General features: G+C 54.3%; 1 protein-coding gene across 5 annotated transcripts in view; it reads right to left on the reverse strand.

Annotated features, from left to right (window-relative positions):
- CCDC33 (coiled-coil domain containing 33) overlaps window positions 1-17666 on the reverse strand; it is a 74620-nt gene that overhangs the window by 45797 nt on the left and 11157 nt on the right. For all 5 annotated transcript variants that reach the window (XM_087856791.1, XM_087856793.1, XM_087856790.1 and 2 more), the window contains exons 6-8: window positions 12114-12243; window positions 11355-11488; window positions 10897-10968 (exon numbers count right to left, since the gene is read on the reverse strand). In XM_087856791.1, coding sequence (XP_087712917.1) covers window positions 10897-10968; window positions 11355-11488; window positions 12114-12243 — 336 coding nt within the window. The remainder of the gene's footprint in view (window positions 1-10896; window positions 10969-11354; window positions 11489-12113; window positions 12244-17666) is intronic.

A 17666-nucleotide genomic window follows, 5' to 3' on the forward strand; every position in this document is an offset into this window, starting at 1 on the left:
ATTCCACGCCTGCCGTTAACCTCCCACCTATCACCTGTTCAACAGTCTCCTCTCTCTCTACTCTGCTGAGCCTCCTCCTTGTCCTCCCAGGTTCTTTTTCCTCTTCTCGTCTCCCCTTGGCACAACGGCAGCTCTCATCTCTGCTGGTCTAGAACTCAACGCCACTCAGATCCCAGCCTCTCCAGGAAATCTGGACGGCCTCCACCCACACCTGCTCAAAGCTGTTCTGGGGTCTTCCAGCCCCGAAGCTAGCTCTCTCTGCTCTCACACGGCTCTCTAATGCCAGCCTCATTTGCCATTTTTGTTTTTCTGCCCAAACTTTAAGTTCCCTGGGCTTAGGGACACGTGTGATGCTCCCTTTGAGGAGAGGTTACTTTAAAGCTCTCTTGGAAACCCGTGGTCAGCCCTAACACATGCATGTTGTTCAAAACTGTAGGGACCTCAGAGATGACCTTCTACCCTACATCAGTTGTTGGAATTCTGTCCTGGCCACGTAGCAGATAAATATGCCACAGTCTGTGCTAGAAGCAAACAGAACAATGGGCACAGTGCCAGCCAGCACAGGATGAGCTCAGGGTTAGAGGTGCCTGAATGTCTGACCCTGAACAAACAGAGGAAGACCAAGTACGGGTGGGCCTCTCTTGAAGTGGACACTATATAAAAACCCACACGTATGAACCGGATGAAGCAGGACAAGCACCCTTCACTTTACCACTTGGATCCTTTAAATAATGACTCCCTTTTAAATAAAATTTTGTATGCAGAAGTTCATGGGGCGCCTGGGTGGCTCCGTCGGTTAATGTCTGACTCTTGGTTTTGGCTCAGGTCATGGTCTCAGCGTCATGAGATCGAGCCCCGCGTGGGGCTCTGTGTTAGGTAGAGAGTCTGCTGTAGAGTCTCTCCCTCTCCCTCTGTCCCTCCTTCCCCTGCTCTGTTTGTCTCTCTTTCCCTAATAAAATAAATAAATAAAGTCTTCTAAGAAAAATAAAATTTGGTATGCAGAAATTCATTAACATGAAGTCTCTTCAGGCTTATGTCAGTAGAGTAAGGGATAGTCATGCAAGGACAGATGGATCCAGTCCAGGGTGGGCCTCATCTCCCACCCACCCCATCAGATGGGTACAAGGACAGATCATTCCGAAGACAAAGCAGCTCTATGAAGGTTCTTGGAAGGAGAAGAATGAAGCCTTGGGTGGGATCTTGAGGTTGATTTTGGCACCTATTGTACTTCATAACCAAAACTCCTGGGCCTGTTTTGTCCCTGGGCTTCAGGCCTGGCTATCTCTCTCACCTGCCTCTCCCAGTGGCTATGGTTTAGGGAAGCCAAGGTTCAATGAGAGGCTCCCCACTGAACACACCAGTGGCTCTGTACAGCATCTGAGTCAGGTGGTTTGTGGTTGTTTTGTTGTCCCTGCGTTTTAGATAGGAAAAAGCACCACATGTGTCTGCTGCTCAGAACAGCTGAACACCAGACTGGCTGGAGCAGGAGAACTACAGAATGCATACCGGATGGACGCGTGGGTAGATGGATACGGGAGAGAACGAAGGAGAGAACAACTAGCCAGGCAACGACGAACTCCCCATTGACCAGGTGGCCCCTGGGACTGGGGCGAGATGCTGATTCAGGACCTGTAATGACATCTCTCCTCATTTCCAGGCAGAAAGCCAATCTCGCTGCCCTGGATTTCATAGACTGCCATCTAATCCAGTTAGGGGAGGAAGTGGAAGTAATGAAATCAAGGGAGAGGTCTCCAGAGGTGCCCCATCAGCTCTGAAAGCAGGGACACACTGCAGAGGGAATCCCTTCCCCCATTGCCTGTCTCCCTCACATCTACCCTGTGGGGGCCCAGCTGGATAAATTCAGTGACCCAGAGCTGACATGTCTTGGGCCCCTGATCAGAGCTGGGCACTTACCAGATACTTAAAAAAAATTTTTTTTTCAAAAGAAAGGCAGATCATCCCATGTGGCGCCTCATTTGGATGTGTCTGGAGCCTTGGAAGCTTGACTAGCCTAGGTCCTCCTGCAGCTGGACCCTGAGAGCTTCTTTGGAGGTTCTAGCAAGGGAGGGCAGCAACTCGTACACCCTTGACAGAAGAACAGTCCTCCTCTAACTACAGAGCACAGCTTCGGGACGGATGCATGCAGAGCAGTGAGGGAGAAAGGGGACCCTGCCGAGCCAGCCAGATCAGCTGAATCAACCCTGGTGATCAATGGGGTGAGAGATGTTGCAGCCAGATCACTCTGACATCCACTCACCAGGTACTTTCACCTGGATTCTGAAATTATGTATAATTCATTTACCTTTTCATCATCAAAACAAGATTAAAATGACACTGACCCCTCAGTCCAGACCAGTGACTTCACCTTGTCAGTCTCTGGTAAGCAGGTTGTAGGGGGAGGATGTTCTCAGAAGGCGGGAAGGAAAGGCCGAGTATTTATGGATGTCAACTCTTCTGCTCCTTCTGACCCCTAGCTGCTCTTCCTGTAGCCCCTGCCTGACTCAGTGGATCTTCTCTGCTCTGCCGTCTCCATGGCTGGCCCTGGACTGTATCTGTTCCCACAGCTGTTTCATGCTAGTACCTTCCCACCTCCCACACCCATCCTTGCAGGACTCCTGCCCACAATTCTAATCCCCTCCTTTAATCAACTTTGCCAGGATCAATCCTGGTCTGGGAGTTGAGGGCAAGTGAGTGGGTGACTTTTATAGAATAATCTTTAGATTCCCGTATAGTAGAAGCCCCAAAGGGAGGTCCAGAGGCAGTTGCTCTTGTCATATGAGCTAAGTGGCACCAAGAGGCTCACAATACCCCACACAGTGCCTAACTTCTCCTTAACATTGTCTATATAGACTGCTCAGCTTCGGTCTGCCCACATTGTAGGGAGGCAATTGTGCCCTCTCTTCCTTGCTTCTCATGGGAAAGGAGCTTGTCTGGGGCTAGAAGAAGGGGCCAGGGTGCTTGAAATTGTGGGTGGTCAGGTTGGAAGATAGGGGAGGGGGATAATGCTAAAATGAGGATGAGGAGAGGGTAGGGCCTGGGGGACTAACTCCTCCCTATTTAAGCCCAGGCTTACCTAGCTCTCCCCTTTTCTTCCAGGTGGGGGTGGAGGCTGCTGTCCCACCCCACAAGCCTGCCTGTTTGTTTTTCTATTTGGCAGGCCTTGCCCTGCTGGCTGAGGCAGCTTGGGGCTGACAAGTGGCCCCTCACTCTGTGGTTCCGTGGCTGCAGCATGTCCTGCTTCATTAGGGCTGTAATTGGAGACCTACTTTGAAAGCTCAGAGCAATGCACAACCATGCACTGGCTCAGACTCGCTGCGCAGCCCACCACTCCTTGTGCTGCCGCAGCTGCCCCACACCACGTGAGTGTCATGGTGGAGAGAAGACTCCCGTTCCTCATGCCTCTCAGCCCTTGCTGTTGCCTGCAGAGGAGGGTCTGTTGAGACAGACCAGGCCAATAGCATCACAGGCTCGAGGCTTCTTGGGTCACCTGTTTCCTCCTCCTCCCCTAACATCTTCTGCCTCCCTCCTACCCACTCCATCCCCTAGATCCCTGATCATGCAAAATGCAACAGTTCCAGCCTGCCCTGGCAATTACAGACTAGCCACGATGCAGCTGCTGTCCTTGGTGCTGAAAGCGCCCGCCTTCCGGCCTGCCCGCCCCTCGCCCCGCCCTGAGCCTTCTCGCTGGAGCGCACAGGCTCTTAATTCAATTAGCTGGCCCTGAACCCTCCCCAGGGAACCCGGAGCGGAAACTGACAAATTCTGTTTAACAAAGACATTTGTCCCCCGCCCCGCTGGCCTTGGGCTCTGCCCGCCTGTATCCCGCTCATTAGGTATCTAACAAAGTGCGTCCCAAGAAATCTGCTTCCAATCGCTAGTAATTCAGGAGGCCTGATGCAATTTTCTCCCTGATAAGGGTGTCTCGCCCGCTGGCAAGCACCATAATGAGCCCTGTGCAGCAGCTCCCCGATCAGTCACTGCTTTGTCATTTCCTGTGGCCCCAGTTGTAGGTTCTTATCTCCTCAGCTGAAGGCGAGGCTCAGAAAACGGGGGCCCTCCAAGAAGGTTTGCTGCCTCCCATGCATATTGCAAGCCTCATTATGGCATCCCGCATGGTCTTGCAGCTGCAGTAGGGCTCAAAGCTCTGAGTCTGTCTGCCAGCAAAGAAGGGTCTGAGTGTTAATCCTCATTGGGGCCATAATTCGTTCTCCAGAAAATGGTTTCAGAGGGTTAATCTAAAAGCAAGTTGTGGGGTCAGGGACGGGTGCCAGTGATAAGGATATTTTAAAATTCTGGCAAGGATTTTAGTATTAAATAGAGCCCTGCCTATAGCTCACTGGACAGTCTGTGGGCTCACTCTTGTGAGTTTGGAATCTGGGCTTTCTGCTTTTTTAATCTTTCCCATTGGGTCCCCCCATTTACATCTAAAGAGAGCTTTCCAACATGTAGGTCAGATCACATCTTCCTGCTGCCCAAAGACTTTCCCTAGCTTTGAACCACTTTGAACCACCACCAAAGTCTAAACCCTGCATCCTGGCATCCAGGTCCTCCACGGTGTAGGCCCCATCTAACTCTCCAGTCTCAGTTCCCACAACAGCCTCCACATGTCCCAAGTGCTTCAGATACCATTGTGCTTCCATGCCTTTGCACCTGTGAATCCTTCTGCCTGAATCACCCTTGCTTTGCCAATTTTCAAGCCACTCTTTGAGGCAGAGTTCAAACCATTCTTTTCTGTGACTCTTCCCCTGACCTTTGTATGCTCAATGCACTTCAACCAGAACCCTTAGCAAAATGGGTGGTAACGATCTGTCAGGGTGCTTTACTGCTTGGCACAGGTTAGGAATCTAAAGAATGGCTAATGAATTCATGCCTGAATGACCTTGGATGGAGCCGGGGTGCATCTGGTTTGGCTGAAGAGAGGTCTAGGCTATGGTAGTGTGGCTTTGAGATGCGGAGAAACCCAAGAGCAGCCTCCACTGTCTGAATAGTTTGGTCTGGAAGTTTTGCCCCCTCTCCTCCCCTCCCTCTTCTTCAATGCACCGATTGTGCATTGGGCTCACGGGAGAGCAGAGCCGGCCAGGGGAGGCCCAGATGTCCAGCTGCCTGAGCCATCCCTGTATCCTGACTCAAGACATTCCATCTCTGGCTGGGAGTCACGGGCTCACATTCTCAAGGCAGCAGAGTCCTGTGTTGGTGAGGCATCTGGAAGGAGCCTGCAGTACAGCTCTTGGTCCAGCCCTGCCCACTCATAGGCCAGGAAGCAGGTTTTCACTTCTCCTCCACAGCCCCCAGCTCAAGGCAGGGTACACTGGGGACTTCAGCAAATCTGGCCCCTAGAGAGATGATTGTCTGTTTGTTCTCCATTTCTTCATTCCCTGAAAAATTGTGTGAGACCAAATGTGGGGCTGGTGATGTTTATCTTCAGTGCTTGACAAGGCCTCCTGATGTCCTTATGGATGTGAATCTGGTGGAGCGGCTGTCACGAGGGGCAGGCGCCGAGTGATGGATTGCAAGGCTCCATTGTTCCCCTCCCCCAGGAACCCTGTCCTCATCTCTGACGAGTTCAGCACAGTTTGTCAGCAACTACATTTACACATGCTCCTTCATTCCATTTTCACTGCATTCCTGACGGGTAGGGATCACAACTCCCTTCTGTGGATGAGGAAGGTGGGTCTCAGGGTGGCTAAGATCAGTGGAAGATCCGGATTCAAACCCAGACCTGCGGATGCACACTGTTTGTGTAGGGGGCGTACGTGGAGTGGGAGGGAAGACAGGCAGGGTGTTGTGAGGCCGTGGAAGACTAAACGGTCTTTTTTCTCTGGATCCATCATCGTCCTTGTGGTAGTGTTTTCCGAGCTAGAGTCTTGGGGATGGGGACAGAACCCTCCAGAGGACGGAACCAACCAGGGAGGCTTTCGTGCCATCCTGAAAGCCGAGCCTTCCAGGCAGCTATGCTGGTGAGGCAATGGGGGCAGGTTTGTGTTGGGGCCTCTCTGAGGACCAGCTCAGGGCTGTCATATGTGGCTTTCAAAGAAATTTATAAAAACTAGTCAAAAGCCAGCATGATTCTGCCTACCCCTGCTCTCCCCTCCACATTTGTTAAACAGCCACTTGTCCCCACTTTGGTCTGGTCTCCAGAGAGCTTTGTAACTGATTTGAATAAAAACACCAGGGCAGCCCTGTGCATGGCTTGGAAGATCTGCCCCGCCTCTCCCTGCGAGAACAGGGAAGGGGGAGGGTCAGACAGGACTGTGGGAGATGCCCCTTCCCCCAGTGGGTGGCAGCGGGCGCCACCTTCTACTCTCCTCAAAGGCACCCACCCTGTGCCAAAATCCAAGGAAACCCATGGGTTTCAAGACCTCCCAGCATCTCTCAGGGTTGTGGGCTAAGAAGGAGGCAGCCACCCATGTGAGGGGCCCCATTTTTGCCTGGTGCCCTGGTCCTCTGCCTAGGTAAGACTGGATTCCAAATCCCAGCCTGAGAAGGCATGCTGTTGCCAAACACTCAGATGACTGCATAGACTTGTCCCACCTTGCGGGAGGCACATTTCCATGCAAAGAGGCAGGGACTGGCACAAGGAGCACCTATCATGTGCACGCTGGGCTCCAGTCCACATGGGTCAGCCTAGAAAACTTGCTCAGTGTGGGCCTCACTTCAAAGCGGTTGCCTGCAAGCTGGAGGGCACCCAGGATGCTGTGGGATCTTGCACCAGTTCATTAAAAGAGGCAGACTGCTTAGCCTGGAGAAGCACAGACACCTGGGGGACCAGATCACACTCTTCAAAGAGCAGAGGCCAGCATCAGAGGGAGAATGGAGGAGAGATAGGGTTATTCATATATGTACATGTGGAGTAGCCATAGGTTTATGGATTCTTAGGGCCAAATGGACCCCCCAAGGCCAACCCCCACTGTATGTACAATAAAGGGAAGTTGGCCATCTATAGGCAGGTGTCCATTTTTTAAGTTTTTGTGAATCTATGTGAGGTTATCCAGCAGATCACTCTAAGCAGAGGTGCCTGTAGAGAAGTCCCATCAGGGGGACCCATCACCAGCAGAAACAGCTTCAAGCACAATATCCAAAACCAGGAGACCACTCCGTCCTGCCATTCACAGAAACCGCAGGCTTTGGATGGCTGACCACATGCCAGTGTCCCCACAACCAGCAGGGGAGGCTTACCAAGGTCGCACTGCAGCCCCAGATGGCGGAGCCAAGAGCCTGGGGGCGCAGAGAGGGTGGGCTCAGTGTGAGGTGGTCATTTCTATCTGTTGTGGCCGCAAAGCCATGGGACAGGGTGTGTTTCGTGGTAGTGAGCTGCCTGTCACTCGCTCACGCAGAGCAAGAGTAAGACCACCTGCAGTGGATGTTGTGAAGGAGAATCCTGTCCAGGGTGGGCTGTTGAGAGACACCTCTGTGGTCTCTGCCTATTTGGAAATTCCACAGCATTCTTGTTCTCAGAGCTCTGAGAACGGGTGATGGGGAAGCAGTGGGTGTGGGGAGACGGTGTTCACCCAAACCTCAATGAACCAGGGTACCCTGTCTGTCCGGCAGAGGCCCAGGAGAAAGAGGATGTGTCTTCAGGAGGGAGGTACCCAAACAGGGCATGCGGATTTATTTCTCCCGAAGCATCACCTTTCAGTAGCACATCGGACTGTGCGGTGAGGAATTGCCCTTAAGATGGAATTGTTAGTCACAGGGACGAGGGGCCCCGAGAGGCCCATTATCCAAGCCCCCCCCCCCCCAAGCCGGAGTGTCCACAGGACTCTGAGATCTCAGGCTACGGGCGGTGGCTCATGGAGCTTTGAGCAAAGTTTGATTCGAAAGATGGCAGAAGCCATGGTGCTGGTCCCCAGGCTGGAATGCAGACGTGATGGCCAGGTACCTTCCACCACGGATTTGCAGATGGCGTCTTAGGTAGAACCGTAAGAGGGAAGGAATTCAGAGCCTATCAGGGGTTTGGTATGATGGGCTTTCATCAGGCCTCTTACCAGGAGCTGCTGTCTACTCATGAACTGACTTGCTCATTGTCTGGTCCACACTCCCTGCTCTCTAAGAGCGCAAGCTTTATGAGGGTATGTAAGACCCCTAAAACCAGGACAGTGTCTGCTACATAGCAGGGGCCCAGAGTTTGCGGTGGCGCAGAGGACATCGGTGCTGTGACAGTGAGGGCGGTGGTAAGGGATGGAGGCAGGGGGTGGGCCCTCTGCACTCAGCTGCCATGCCATCCACCTGTTCGTCCCTTCTCAACACGCTCCCACTACCCCGTAGAGAGAAGGGTGCCAAAAGGTCTCAGACTCGAGCAGAGAGCCATGTCCAAGCCCGATGAGGGTGAACTCAAGGCAGACGGGCTCCATGGCTGCCGGCCCCTCCCTCTCCTCATTGTAATTCACTTTTCCACGGGGCAGCCAACATTCTAGTCCTCATCACATACATGCGGAATAAAAGAATGAACGGCGGGTGCCCTGGCTGCAAGGACCTATGCCGAGCCCACCACATTAGCCCCAAAATTGGAGTTCAAGATTCTAGAATCAAAGCGAGTCAGTTGTCGGCCAATTCACAGAGAGTGTCACCACGGAAGAGTTTAGCCACAAAGAGATGTAGCTTCTGTGTGTGCCAGCGCAGGTGTGAAAACGTCTGTGTGTCAGCTTGCCTGTGTGTGTGTGAGCATGTGTCTGTGTATTAAGTGTGTGTGCCCATGCAAAGGGGTGTGTGTGTGCCTGTCTGTGCCTACCGGGCTGTCTGCGTGGGGGTATCGCACACGGTGGTGTGAGAGAGCGTGCATGGGTGGCACCGGGTGTGTGCTGAATGCTTGGCTGAGAATCTGAATTTCCTCTAGTACGATTTTCCTGGTACACACCCAATCTTGATCCCTTTCTTTTCCTTTCTTCTCGGAAATCCATTACTGAAAGGTTTTTTTACCCGCCTCCAGGGGGAGGGGGGCTGGGGGAAGGGGAAGCTAAAATCACAAGGCCCAGATCAAAACACTCAGCCGCTAAATGAATTCGGCAGCGTTTTCCCGCATGACTTGGAGGGATAATTTAGTGAGGCCGCCAGCTGGAAGGAAAGGGATTAATTCTGCACTTAGCACAGCTCCGGTGAATAATTCATCACTGAGACCTTTGTGCCTAGCCCCTGGGCAACCAGGGAAGTGTCCTGTCCACCTGCCTGTTGCCTGCCTGGGCCCCCCAGTGGCCTGACCAGGAGCACTTGATGCTGCTTTCGGTCCTCAGGACACATGTGTCCCCATGAAGGGACAGGAGGCAGGGGGAGGTGAGGAAGGGACAGGCAGTGGACACTGACAGACTCTAGACCCCAAGAAGAGGCCATGGAGGGGTGAGCTCCGATCTGGGAAATCGGTGACATTTTCTCCAAGGACACTGCTTCTTTCTTGAGGTCTTTTGCTGCTTCTGTGTCATTCCCTCTCAGTATCTTCTTGGTCCTACACCTGGTGCGGGGTGGGGGTGGGGGTGAGGGTGGGGTGTCAGGCTGTCTCTAGCAAACTCTCTTTTGCCAGGAATTAGAGGAATCGGGAATTAGAAGACAATGCAGAACATTCCACGGGGACTAGTGCTGATGGGAGGTCCCAGGTACTCACCAGAGGCCTTGTGGGGACACAGGTTCAGGTGGCTATGTTCCCAGACATATGCCTCTTACCCCACAGCACGTAATTCCCTGTTTCTCCATGGGTAAGGTTACAGGGCCAAGTATTACCCCAGCGCTGGTGGTGGTTTTTCCTGGTGTGGGAAGCCGGAGGGAGGGGGCTGACACAGACGTCAGACCCTGCCAGTAGTTTCTGGGTTCATGCTCCTGAACTGCTCACATTCTGGCTTTGTGACTATGTTAGCATCACAGACCAAGAAAGGGGAAGAATTCCAGAAGGTGCTGGCCAGGTGCACTGGAGCCAAATGACCAGGGTTCAACTGGGACTCAGAGTCCAGGGACAGCTGGCTAGAGGAAGAGATCCCATCCATCGGCAGGGCTCAGCCAGTGGTATCTTTCCACTTGGATCAACCCAGCTGTGGTAGGCAGGATTCCAAAAACAGCCCCCAAGTTTCCACACCCTAATCCCCAGGACCCACACCGATGTTGAGCTTTGACCCCTGTGATTATGTTCCATGGCACGGCTGACCTTAAGATGGGGACATTCTCAGAGTGGGCCTCTCCTAATCACATGAGCCCCTTTAAAAGCAGAGGGTTTTCTCTGGCTGCTGACAAAAGAGAAAGAGAGTTGTGAAGTGTGGGGGGATTTGACTTGCCTGCTGGCTGAAGATGGAGGGGGCCATTGTGAGAAGGAATGTAGGTGACCTTCAGCTGCCGAGGGGCCCCTTGGCTGGCAGCCAGCAAGGAAACAGGGACCTTGGTCCCATGACTGCAGGGAACTGGATTCTGATGACCACCTAAATGAGCCTGGAAGCACATCATTCCTCAGAGCTTCCAGAAAGCAGTGCGACCTTGCCAACATCTTGATTTGAGCCCTGCTGTGTCAAACGGCCTACCTGCAGAAGTGCGAACCCGTAAATGCGTGTTGCTCTAAGCTGCGAGGTTTGTGGTAGTTTGTTACATGACAACAGAAGCTGAAATCCAAGTTCACCCTTGTAGAACCTTGATCCCAGTGAGCCAGGCTTGGCTTGGGCTGGGTTAGAGGCTGACTCCCAGGTCTGGGCGGCCCTCTGCTTTCAACTCTCCTCTTCCTAATCTCGGCTTTCGGTCTCATTTTCTGGAGCCTCAAATCACCCTCAGACATTTCTATCCAAAGCAGCAGTCCCCTCCTCCGGGAAGCCCCTGGCCCCAGCCCCTGAACGAGGCCAGCAATTGTGAAGGAGGTTGGAACCCACTGCGGGGCTACGGGAGCTGGCACATGGTTGCCAGGCCCTGCGCTTCCCATCCCCACAGCCTTACCTCAGAGGAAAGCAGCTGGAAGGAGATGTCCACTGTGGGGGCCTCACCGTTTATGGTTTTCAGCTTGGTGTCCTGGGGAGGAGAGCAGAACCGTCAGCCCATGCTGGCCAGGGCAGCTTCTGCCTCTGATCTGTCCACTGCTCCGGATTCTCCAAGAAGGGGCCTGCTGGGGGCTCTGTGTGGGGATGAGTGGGAGGCAGGAGCTGGTCCCTGCCTCTGCTCACCCTCACTGCCTCGAAGTATTTTAGGGCTTCCCTGTGTTTCTCCTCATGTTGCTTGGGGCAGGAGCTCGGGGGAGCTCCTTATACCCGACAGTGGTTGGCTTCCGTGGTGGGGGCCCTGGTGGAAGCTGCTGGAGAAGCCAGAGTCCCTGGTGTCAGCGGGGTAAGGCAGAACAGGGTGGGCTGGGGCGGGAGCAGACCACCCAGCACGGGCTCCGGTCAGGGCGGGGCACTCACGGTGATGGGGAGCCTCTCCACACGCAGCCCATTCAGACCCTTCCCCGCCAGCATCTTGCGATACAAACGGCTCTTTAGCGGCAACACGGAGACGCCCAGGGGCTTGCTGAGGGTCCATGGCTCACTGCCTTTCACTGTAGGGGGAGGACCAGCTGGAACTCCCACCAAAGCCTCCACCCCAGGCCCCTCGGATCCCAGTGTTGGAGACCCCTGCAGGCGCCGGATCCTTTGGTACCCAACATCCAGTTCTACCACGTCTCACGTTTCTGCCTCCTGGCCTTGCCCTGCACACGTCTCCTCCTCTGCTCTTTAGGGCTCTCTGAGTTCAAGACCAGCTGTCAACATATTCTGTGCTTCTGGGTGTGTATATGGGTCTACCCTGTCTCTGCCCTTGGGGGCTTACTCTCTCCATGTGGAACTAAGACCATGGATCAGCTGGCTCTGAATCCGGTTTCCCCTCTATGCTGTGAGCCCTGGGGGGATCCATCCCTCCCTCCTCCCTGACACATATATAGGGAGGGGGTAGTGGTGCAATAAAAATGCATGGGTCTAATATGGGAGTTGGACCCATGTGTGCTGGCCCATGCCAAGGAACAAGGCCGAGGAAGCCAGCCAGGCGCTCCTCCACCTGTCTGCATGCACTAGGAACCGGGCCCCCTTCACCCGTCCCCGCAGGGGGCAGAGGCAGGTGGTCTGACCACCCTTCGTACACATGTCCTGATGCCCGGCTGCCCTCGCACGGCACCAGGGGGCACTCACTGGAAGCCGAGGAGTAGTACTCCAGCACCAGGGCTGTGTCTTCCGAGAAGTTGGTGGCTCCGTCTCGGCCTTGGAAGAGGAAGGATTGGTTCCATGAGGGCAGCTCCGGGGGTCCCCCAGGTTTGGACAGCTGAAAGGAGACAGTGGGAGTAGGTGGTGGGGCCACAGCTTCTCCCCAATGAAGGATGTCCAGATATATCCATCTATGTGTGTCTACACATGTCGCAAATGTTTGTCCCAATTGTAAAAGCGACATACGCGTAATGAATGAATTTTGGAAAATACAGAAAAGTAGAAAGATTAAAAAGAAAAACCCTAGGGGGGCCTGGGTGGCTCAGTCAGTTAAACATCTGGTTCTTGATCTCTGTTCAGGTCTTGATCTCAGGGTCATGAGTTCGAGCCCCAAGTTGGGCTCTGTGCTAGGTGTGGAGCCTGCTTAAAAGAAAACCAAAAACAAACAACCACCTCCCCAAACATCCTAAATTCCTACACGAAAGACAACTGTCCTAAGACCGTGTATCTCTTTCTAGCTTTTTCCTAAGCCTATTTTGTAGATAATTGTCACCCTAACATCCTATGTTTTTCATTTACTGCGAAAACCTAAGCATACGCAGAGTCACAAGTGACATTTGGTATCCGTGACCTTTGTAGCTGTGGGATATTTTGTCATGTCCGGGTGTCCTGGTTTCTCCCTTCCCATGTTTTCCTAGAATAACACTGCATTGAGTATTCTACATGTATCTCTGTGTCTCAGAATATTTCCTGAGTACCCAAAATGGAAATGCTGAATTAAAGGACATTCATTTCAAGGCCCTTGACTGCTCATGGGTAAACTGTTTTCCGAAAAAGCTGCCCTAGTATTTGCCCCCCATGGCTGGGGGTGTCATAGACGCCAAAGTAGATGCCCTCCAGCCTTGTCCCCAGCCCCTCTCTGCCGCACACAGGTTGCAGAGGCCACGGTGGTCTTCGGACCCCTGCGCCTTGGTGTGTCTGCCGTGCAGGCCATTGGGCATTCAGGGGACTTGACAGCACGCTAAGCCAGCAGCTAGGGCACACACTTGAGTGATATTTAAACTGACACAAGACAGCATTGACCAGAGCCCCCCCAATAAGGGGCTACAGGAGACACTCCCGAGGACGGCCACAAAAGCCATCTTGCGGAAGCAGGACCAGAGGAAGGCTCTGAAGCAAGATCTGGCAGGACAAAGGGAAGGAGGGAGGTCTTCTGGCTGGGAAAACCACCCAAGAAAAAGGTGGAGGTGGCTCCAAGCATGGCACGGGTGGAGGGTGCCTGGAATAAGGAGGGACTGCAGGTGGACAAGGCCTAACATCTGCGCAGGCGGGAGGGTGGGGAGTGGGGAACGGAACGTGAGGGCATTAGCCTGTAACACACAGCCGGCAGCCCTGTTCAGTCCCAGCACAGGGAGGGGCCGGGGTCACTGGTGCAGACTCCCCCATGGGCCGCCTTGCCTCTGTCCCCAGCCAGGGGCTGTCAGCAACAGCAGCAGGCGTTCCCACCTCCCGCTCCCCTGCGGGAACCAGTCACTGCTCAGAAAGGTCAGCACAAATGTGCCGTCAGCTCCAGGAGTTATTGATGCAGGATCTCGAAATATCAGTGTGGGTCCACTCCCCCTGTGCTGGCAGGGCTCTGATGCCTGTCACACTAATGTGCCTGCTCTGGTTCTCTGAGGCCCAGCCTGAGGCTCAGCTGTGTCTGCCTCGGCCCCTGTCCCTGGGGACATGGGCTGCGGTCACTTTGGGGCCAGGGGTCCTGAACACAGGGACAGGGACTGGGGTGATGGGACTGTTCCTGAGAACGGGCTCTGGAGGGAGCTCAGGGGCAGCCACTTGGCCACCAGGCCAGGCTAGAGAAGCTGCTTCCAGGTTCTGTGGGGCTTGGGAATGGTCTTTCAGGATTGATCCCCAAGCCATGCCCATCCCAGAGCCACCCCATTGAGTGCCAGTGGGGCTTCCCCATAGCCTGGACCATCTGCCAGGCCCTGAGGCATTCAAGGAGGACCTGTGACTCAGTCCCTTGCTGCCCTGATCCCTTGCTCCCACCTGGGAATGAGGCGGTATTTAATGGATGCTTGCTGTCCTCTCAGGGGCCTATTAATGTGTCTAAATGGAGTCTACTAAACGAGAAATAGTGTCTGACCGTTTGGGAAGGACAGGTCTCTCCCTGCATGGTTTCCCAGGATGAGGCCTCCAAGAGAGGTCCCTGCAGACCTACAACTAGGGAGGGAGGGTCAGCCTCTCTTGTGTGTGTATGGAGGGAAGAGGAGGGGTGAGGAATCAAGGTTCAACCACCTCTGGAGTCTGATGCCAGGGCCCTGGTGAAGGTGTTGGTGGCACGTGGGGGGGCAGGGCATGGGGCAGGGAAGCCATTGACCACAGAGGCTAATGAGAAAGGCCACAGCGGGCTGCGGAATTAGGAATATGATTAACCCTCAGCTGTGATCTTCAGCAAAGCCATTAACCCCTGGCCACTGAGGCAGACCTGCCTGCCCTAGGGACAGAGCTTTCATTACATGGGCCCATGGGCCCTCCTTCCATTCCCCCTGGGCCCACCACATCCACACGCACACCTACCATGCCTGCTCTGCCCATCCTGGCAAGGGGGGCTGCCAGTTGCTGATGTTGGGGGGCCTTGAGAGAGCGAGGCTACCTTGGCTCTGGGCCCAGGTTTGCCTCAACCTTGCTGCGTGACCTCTGGCAAGTCCCTTCCTGTTGCTGGAACCCGAGATGTCACTATTCACTGGGAAATGTCTTACGTGCTATGCCTTGGAGGCTGTCATGAGGGCTGAAGGAGAGAATGCATACCTTGCCATCAAGAAGAAATGTCAGTTGAACTCAGCCAATGCTGACTGGGGGCTTCCCCATGCTCTACACCCTAGGAGTGCTGTGGGGCATAGGGGGGAGCTAGAGTTAGACCCTGTCCCCTCTGGACCTCACCATCTTCCCAGGTGATAGGACACACACACTCCTATGATCCATGTGGAGGTCTAAGCAAGTTGTGGGTTGTGGGAGCTGGGATGTGGGAGAAGAAAGCAATGACTCTTGACTGGGGGAAGGGAGGATCCCAGGGAGGGAGGCCATTCTAGGCTGAGTGCAGCAGAGGGGAAGGCTGGCAGGCCAGAGAGGACGGCATGTGTGTGGAGGACAGCTGGGCGTCCAGAGTGCCTGTAGACAGCCTGTGCGGGTTGGGGCTGTGAGCCAGGAGGCTCTGGGGGATGAGGCCTTCTGTACTTGGCTGCCAGCGGGGGCTTCCTCCTGTCGGTGAAAGGGTCAGGGGTCCAGGGGAAAGGCCTAGACCTGGGCCAGGCTTGCCCTGGCTGCTTCTCACAGGGAGAATGGGAGGCGCCCGAGTGGAGCCCCTGCAGGGGTCCACGAGAGAGATGGAGCTAGCCCCAGGGCAGGGTCTGCGGGATGGAAAGGGGCCCCGTGAGAGCCGTGGGAGCTGAGACGGGGGAGATGGCGGTGGGCACAGACAACTGCTTTGTCCTCTGCTTCTGTTTCATCGGCCAAGAGATCTGCCTCAGTTCTATAAGGAGGGCAGGCCAACAGGAGCAGCCTGCTGGGCAATGGCCCCCGCAAAGGTGCGGGATGCAGGGTAGGAGTAATTCCTAAGTCCTACCCTATTTCGGGCCCGACAGCCCAACTAAACCTTCACTGACCAGTTTTGCCATCATCACCAGGCTCCCAGAGGGGTGACGCAGACTCTAATGCCCCTCAACGACTCGCCTCCTTCCCCCGTAACCAAAAGAACCCTCCTCGGTCCTGGTGGCACCCCCCTCTTCTCCACACCTGTCCTCATTAGCTACCGCAAGGTGATGCCACACCCCTCCTCAGTGATTGGCTGAGAGAAGTACATGTGACCGAATTCTGGCCAATGAGATGGGAAGGGAGGTCTGCGTAGGGACTGCGGGTGGGAGGTTTCCAGCTCTTCGGAAAAGCCACAGGTGAGAGGGGGAGGCTCCCACTATCCTGGGTCCTGATCATGTCTGGATGGGGTGCCCCGAACATTTTGCCTCCATGAGCTGTTAGCCAGCTGAAGATGGCAATTCAGGGGTGTTGGAAAGATCCTGAGTCCTGAGGACGCAGTCAAGATGGCACATCAACCAATTCTGGCGCCATCCTACGTGGGGAGCCCTCGCCAACTGTAACAATAAATATCCCCAGAGCTGAAGTCCATGAGGTTTCTGTTACTTGTAGCCAAATGTAACGGGGGCAATGGTGAGGCTGGCCTCAGGGGGCACCTGACACTAGGGGAGGGGAGGCTCTGAAAGGGACGGAGCCCACGAGCCTCCACCCCGGCTTGGATGCTGTGCACAGACGAGTCCTTCAAGTGCTCCGAACAGCCCAATAAAGGTAGGAATATGGAATTAGAGAAACTGAGAAGCCTGCCAAAGGTCACGCAGCTAGTAAGTCACAGAGCAGGGGTCAAACCCAGGAGTGCCAGGCCCTCAAATTCCTGGCCGCAGTGCTTTGGCATGGTGGGCAGCTGGTGGGAAATCACAGCAGACTCCAGATGCCCTAGAAATTACCTGGTCCAACCACCACCCCTCAATTCAGGTGAGGAGGCTGAAGTGCAGAAAGGGGGGGAGGAGTAAGTAAGCTGCTGATTGGTACCCTTCCAGGTAGGGCTCTGCCCACCCCCACCTTGTACCACAGAAGCCTGCCCCTGTCCATCCCTTCTGTGAGTTCTCAACCTGGCCCAACAGGGGACGTCAACAAGTGTTCTGTCATCACTGGACCGCTGGCCTTGAGTCCCACACATGCACGAGGCACTCCGTGCTAGGGGCACCTCCGCTACCAAGACTGGTTAGGTAGCAAAGGCAGCCAGAGAGGGGATGGGGAGGGGGCTCCCTCATTAAAGCAGCCAGCGCCTCCTGCCCCTTGGGACCGCCTGCTGATTGGTTCATAATTTTCTGGGCAAATGCAGGGCCATGTGTGAGATGACTCTGGGGAAATCAGGCCGAGGATGGGTTTGGGTTTGAAGCCTCTGTCCCCAGGGTCCCCCTTTGTCCCACTCCTCCCTGCCCCCATTACTCTTGTCTGAGTTTGATCCTTCAAATGTCCTTGCCTTTAAATGAAGGCTGGGGCTCCAAAGGGGTGCCTCATTCTGTATTTGCCATGCCAGACATGAACAGTGGTAGGCAGACAACAGGAAGGACTTCCTAAGCACCCTTGTCTTCTTCAAGGTCTCTAGGAATGTTGGGACCGTCATATGGGGCAAGCTCCAGCTGAAGTAGAGACTATAGGAACTGACTGATCTGGCCATTTCCTGGCACCCAGGCACAATCTGCACACCCCTCCTCAACGTATTCAATGTCCTGCGCATCCTATCTTCCCTCCTGTGATCTTGTTCTCGGTCGCCCTGCACCATCCCTCCCCTCTTAAAAACTCAAGAGTCTTGTGTCTGGATACCCATTGTAATCACCCAGGCTTCACATCCCTCTTACCTCGAATTTTTTAAAAATGTTTATTGTGGTAAAATATATACAACATGAAGTGTCCCATTTTTACCATCTTTAGATGCACAATTCAGCG

Source organism: Ursus americanus, chromosome 28 (genome assembly GCF_024610735.1).
Source record: "Ursus americanus isolate L20-20 chromosome 28, mUrsAme1.1.p, whole genome shotgun sequence".
In the NCBI taxonomy this organism is placed as follows: domain Eukaryota; kingdom Metazoa; phylum Chordata; class Mammalia; order Carnivora; family Ursidae; genus Ursus; species Ursus americanus.